At 32.9% G+C, this 6,000-nt stretch overlaps 1 protein-coding gene across 3 annotated transcripts; it reads right to left on the bottom strand.

Annotated features, from left to right (window-relative positions):
* Positions 1 to 921: 921 nt before the first annotated feature.
* On the bottom strand, positions 922 to 5,826 carry LOC133303153 (uncharacterized). Of its 3 annotated transcripts, none has more exons than XM_061503030.1 (9): positions 5,644 to 5,826; positions 4,598 to 4,814; positions 4,278 to 4,479; positions 3,557 to 3,727; positions 3,364 to 3,480; positions 2,973 to 3,170; positions 2,834 to 2,893; positions 2,648 to 2,746; positions 922 to 2,061 (listed from the first exon to the last, which is right to left on the bottom strand). In XM_061503030.1, the coding sequence occupies exons 2-9, from the start codon at positions 4,735 to 4,737 to the stop codon at positions 2,053 to 2,055; spliced, it is 996 nt and encodes a 331-aa protein (XP_061359014.1). In that variant the 5' UTR covers positions 4,738 to 4,814; positions 5,644 to 5,826; the 3' UTR covers positions 922 to 2,052. The 3 variants fall into 3 exon arrangements, with proteins under 3 accessions (XP_061359014.1, XP_061359013.1, XP_061359016.1); XM_061503029.1 differs by having other exon boundaries at positions 922 to 1,308; XM_061503032.1 differs by having other exon boundaries at positions 922 to 1,308; positions 4,598 to 4,728.
* Positions 5,827 to 6,000: the final 174 nt, after the last annotated feature.

The following is a 6,000-nucleotide window of genomic DNA, read 5'->3' as shown; positions in this document are numbered from 1 at the left end:
TTAGATATTTGTAGCTGATTATTCCATGTTTCTTTTTAATTGTGAAGTTTGTTGTCCCTCTATGTTAATATTCTTCACAAGTCACGGCTAGAGGTATAAATAGGTCAAGTTAAGCCGATCTTTGGCTTTGATAGCCTAAGCCTATGTAAAATATTTAGAACATATACTGACCTATTAGCTTATTAAATACTTGATTTATGGCCTGCCATATTATAAAAAAACTAAAAAAACCGAATACGAGTTGTAAAGCTTACCAAGTTGCAAACTAAAGTTTGTAGGCCCAAATCAAATTAAAAAAAAAAAAAAAAAATTATTCACAAATACCACATTAAATCAATTTTCATTAACATCACATGAAATAAGCTTTCATTAACATCACATGCATAAAAATCACATGAAAATTTCATATATATATATATATATATATATATATATATATATATATATATATATATATATATATAATTTACACTTTCTTTACTAATTTTATTTTATGTTATATTCTAAATTTTAAATAAATAACTATTATTTATTAAAATAACATCTAAGTAAATTTTTTCCTAATAGATTTGTGTATTTATGAAATTTTTTTGATAATTTGAAATATCAAATTTTTTGACCACGGCTAAAATTAAATTCTGGATCCGCCACTGGTTGGGAGAGAGGTGAAGAGTGGGAAATCTTATTTAAACAATTTATTCTGTTCACTGGTTTTGTTTCTTTTTTAAATATCATATTATTAAAATACCCCTAAATCAAAGTTGCCAGCAAAGAAAAAAAAAATAGATTCCCCCCTTAACTAAAAAGTGACAGTAAGTGACCGTTTTTTAAGATATTAAATAGTGTTAAGTCATTAATTAATTATGTTAAGTAACCAACGAGAAATGACTCAATCAACTGGTATGATCATATACAGCTCCTTAGCAAAAAGGTGTTTGGTTCAATTTTTGCTAATGGACATTCATAAGTAATTTATTACAAAGTTTGGAATTTGATATCATTGAAACAAACTTTCATATGGTAACTAATAAAACTGTACACAGATGCAAGATATGGTCACAACATAGAATCTAAGGGTATGATTTTCACATTGGCTCAGTTCCCAGCAGGCAAAAGAGACCTTTGTTGGGAGGCCTATGCTTTACAAATAGTTCTGAAGGTCCAACTTAACCTTTCTGCTTCTTATTCTCCTGCTTCTCCTTTCTGAACCCTTGGAAGTATTTGCTTTTCAGAAAGTTCTCCAGATCGAGTGATCTTTCCATTCTTCTTCTCATACTCTTGTTGCAGTTCCTCTAAACGCTTGGATATCTGATAAGAACAATAATGTAGATGTGTAATCATAGAATTATATCCCACTTGAACAAATATTATATCTTCTGAGCAATGGGTATTATATAGTCTAATCACATCATGCATTACTGTCCATCATGTAGTGTTATAATTATAACCAATTAGTTATTATTATTGTTGGTTCAGGAGAAACAGAATTACAAAGGGATATGGAAACAAACCTGAAACAATTTATTAATTATTCCATCAACACATGATAAAGAACTAACTAAGCATTAGCCTAATAATTAAAAGAAGCACAATAACCCAGCATTGGCTGAGGACTGATGAGCCATTGCAGTATTTGGCTGAGGCTAAAAAAAATAGTGGCATGCTCTGAATGGTGAGGAAGGAAATAGTGATGATGAGTTGGTTATAGGGGGAGAGAGTGGAGGGAGGGAGGTATGGAAGAAGTAATTGCATTAAGGGGGTAAAGGGGAACTCTCTGAGGAGGGTCTTTTCCTGAGAGGGAGTAGTTGGTTCACTGTAATTTGTCCTATAGTTTGTTTGCTCCGTCAATCCCTTCTGTCTCCAAAATCACTTCTAATATATTGCTCCTAGACACCAGTTGTTATCCTTCTTTTAATCCCGGGGTTTATAGTTTGTTTGGTTTCTCCTTCCTACTCACAGCAAGCCCATCAAGAACCAAAACCCCAAGCTGGATAGTTAGGATCTCTTCCGGTGTGACTTTGTCATCCTTGCAAATCCTCTTGTCCATATTCCTCACATGTACTGCTATCGTGAAAAGGCACTAACATCATTTTTTTTTAAATGATTGAAAGCCAAAAAAATATGTATCATGCTGTCAGCCAAGAAGCAGAAATTTATCAATATACAACTATTGTGGCAGGGAAACTTCCAAATAAAAAAGGCATTTAAACTATGTCTTTTTCACTGCATCTTCAAGATAATAAATTTTAATCCCAAGTCCAAAATATTTGACACTAGGTAAAGAGAAAATTGCTGATCAAGAAGTTTGACCTGGTAAAACCTTTTTTGCTTGGATTGTTTCAAAAACTATATGGAGACACAGATAATTTTCTACATACAGATTCAACATAGTTTGATGATTTAGAAAAAGACAACTTTTGAGCTTGTATCAATATTATGATTATCATCACCTGAGCAACCATATAAATAATTAAGAGATTTAACAGTAACAGATAGTGTGATGTTCAATTTTAAAATTAATATTGAGTTCGAAAAATAAAATGCATGTGGAAGTTCAGAAGTGAAGGAATTAAATGTATCCTGCTATAATTCCTTTCAAAGCCCAAGTTAAAGTGAAAAAATAAAAATGCAGAGAAAGGAAGAGGACCTTAATGGAATAAGCCAGCGGTAATAATGTATCTGGATTCATTGCGTCATCAGGGAAGTTTTTCAAGGCATGTATCAGTTTCTCAAAAGGTAGTTTAATCTGGTAAACAAGCAAAACAGAAACTATTGAGCAGAAAATTGCTTCGAGTCATAACAAACACAAGTCACAAGGTCATGTGATACTTACCAAGTCATCATGACAGTACTTTAATAAGGCCAAGCCAACTTTAAAAACAATTTTAACACCCTGTAAGGACAAGAATGTCATCATCATAGATCTTGTTTCTAACCAACAAATGGTTCTGCTAAGGGAAAGCACAGCTAACCTCATAGAGAAAGACATCCCAAATTCGAAGAGCCAAATGGAATGGAAAGGAATATGAAAATACAGTTATGAACCACTGGCTTGCATACATGCTAGGATTTATCATTTCTTGGGAAAAATGTTCCCCTAGCTTCGGTAGATGCTCCCTCACCAAGCATTCAAACTGAGAGAGGTACTGCTGTACCAGAGGCAATCCTGCCTACATTCAAAATAACATTAATCATGCTGAAAAGAGAGTTGTTCTCATCAAACAGTACATAACAGTAACAACAAGCATGCAATTTAATACATATCCAGTACTTTCCTCATAGAATTATATCAAAAAAGGCAGGGATAATACATCGATACCATCAATAATCAGCAAAAATTAATTCAAGGAAAAAAATAGTTACCAGATACAAGCCCTCCATTGGGGCATGAACAGCTCCTTTCAGCAATGCCACCAACAACCAAAATGCATCTTCCTCACTCATATAAAGAAGCAAAAGACCTGCTAAAAACCCCATCCCCTGGAATTTTAAAATGATCAATAATATGAATTACTTTGCAACAAGCAGAAAAAAGTGATGGGTTCCTGAGTAAAACCTGAACATATCCTACATCTCTGTCAAAGACTGAGTAAGCTTTTAGAACATTGTAGAGGGACCGCTGGCCAGGTCCATGTCTCTGTTGGAAGAATACATGTGAGGGAAAGGTCCGAGAAATGTCTCGAATTATATCTAGTTCAGAGGCTGATGTCTCATATATGACTAGTTGCTGCAATAAGCATAATGTCTTGTCAGTGCAAAGTCCCAAAGGTGGCACAGGCACAGTTGTGCAATGAAATTTAATATAATTTCAAAAAGAAAAAGAATAGCCTCATTATATAAAAGATAAATATTCATTATAATTCCTTTATTTTATACTTTCACCAGTAGCATCATAAACTTAATTATGCTTGCAAAATATAAACCATTTGCATAAAAATTCACTCTTCCTATGATATTAAATAAAAACATGTAAAATCTAAAAATCCTTTTCCACATCCATGTTGATGCAGCCAAGGATTTGCTTAAAAGTTAGGTTTCGATGGCAAGGGAAAATATGGAAATACAGAAAGATGTGCAAATAAAAATGGAGAACATTCTTCAACTCATATTAAATGGAGAACTGTAACAAGACAACACTCTTGACAAGCACTGATCATAGCTTATGAAATAATCACTCCCCGTTAAACCCCGACTAGCGAGTGTAGGGCTATCATAGCTTATAGAATATTTTACAAAATATATCAGGATTTTTCAGCTGAGTAAATTAACTTTATTACCTCATAAACTCCAGGATTCATCAGTAAAAGGTCTCGACTTCCAGATATCAACTGCCAAACAAGGCCCCTTAAACAATCAGGAATTCCTTTCCTTATGCGTCTTTTAACAACATGAGGTTTTCTCCTCAGATAATGCTTCCAATCACTCCCACCAACCCCAATCATCTTTCTCCATTTTCTAACTTTTCTCTCCTCCCTAATTCTGATGAAAGATACATGATAGTAAAGGTAAAATCACTGGACATAATTTGATGCTCATTCAAGCTTAAAAAAAACATGCACGCACGCACACATAAATCAAAAGGAGAAAAACAAAATACCTCTCATTCTCAGATGCTGATCTACTCTTAAGTAAGCCATCAGAAGTATTAACGTCCGGTTTTACAAACCCAAATCTATCCAATGCTCTTGGTGAAGGAACTGGACCTGGTTCATAGTCATCTAATCTTTTCTTTTCCATTCAAAATCACAAATTAGCTCTCAAACCAAAAGACAAATGGCATAGCTTGCTTCTCTAAACATTACAATGAGGAAAACCTGAAAAAAAATATGTAAATACCATTTTACTAGAATTATTGAGAGAGAAAATTATAGATTTGCACATACATATAGTTACAGTATTTGCTTATTTAATCTAAAGTATTCAACATACACTGCAAGTATGCAATAATCAGAATAAAATGTATACGAGATCACAGTTTGCTGTGCCACAACCATAATATAAAGAAAGCAACCATATCGTAATTATCTACAAAATAATATTGATTAAGATGCCAAAGAACTAATTCATAAGCCTGTAAAAGTAAACACCCCCCTCCCCCAAAAAAAACAAAGTCATGAAGCAACTGGATATTGCAAATTAATTAAAACCACAGATGTAAAGCATGTTTTTTTCATTCTTCATTTAGTTATAAGTGTAGTCATGTTCCAAGCAGAGCAATATGAAGTGCTCTAAAAGACACATTATACGTAAATTTCAGTAATTTTTTTCAATTCCATGATAAAAACAAGCACTAATATCAAGACAAACAGCTAATTCTAACTTAAAAATAATAATAAAAAAAAGAGAGTGTTAATCATTTCATCTGCAAAAAAATAATACCCGAATTAAAAAATATATATATACCCGTTTATTTTTTCAGCTTAAACTTTTTTGATTAACCATACCATTATTCCGTAATGCTGATTTCTTCTTCCGATTGAAAAGTTCAATTTCGAGAGATTAAAGAACATTCGATCCAATGTGAACATTAACAATGGTCAGAAAAGGTGATGAAAACGAGCACCCAAATTCTCAATCATTGCCAATAACCCAAAAACACGATGAATGATGATAAGATAGATAGAAATATAGAAGAGATCGAACCTTGTATTGCTGAATTGAGCGTTTAAGAATTGGGATATGATTGGGTTCGGTTAATCGATTAGGGTTTCACAGAAAGGCACTGTGTGATTACAATCGTAACTGCGATCGGGAGAGAACCAACAAAAAAGACGTGTCCGGCAACAACCTCAGAAATTCCAAACGAGGGTCGATGGTGGTCGTTTAATGAAACTAACTCATCTCAATATTCTCATAAAAGAAAATGTATAATAATGCTTAATTATTTTGATAAAAAAATTATATGTTTGTGTTTGTGTCTGTATTAAATTATTAATTTAGTTATAAGTACATTTATTAATCCATTATAAATTTTAGTTTCGCCTGCAACCTGGTTCATTT

Source organism: Gastrolobium bilobum, unplaced genomic scaffold (genome assembly GCF_033153095.1).
Source record: "Gastrolobium bilobum isolate Gb01-03AN ecotype WA unplaced genomic scaffold, APGP_CSIRO_Gbil_v1 utg10432, whole genome shotgun sequence".
Taxonomy (NCBI): Eukaryota; Viridiplantae; Streptophyta; class Magnoliopsida; order Fabales; family Fabaceae; genus Gastrolobium; species Gastrolobium bilobum.
This window is presented reverse-complemented; position numbering and strand designations above follow the sequence as displayed.

Excerpts from the sequence above, each read along its gene's own strand:
- LOC133303153 (XM_061503029.1), bottom strand. The coding sequence starts at position 4,737 with ATGGAAAAGAAAAGATTAGATGACTATGAACCAGGTCCAGTTCCTTCA. Across the intron at positions 3,728-4,277 it reads TGAATCCTGGAGTTTATGAG|CAACTAGTCATATATGAGAC; the intron begins GTAATAAAGTTA and ends TGCTTATTGCAG. Across the intron at positions 2,747-2,833 it reads AGTACTGTCATGATGACTTG|ATTAAACTACCTTTTGAGAA; the intron begins GTAAGTATCACA and ends CTTGTTTACCAG.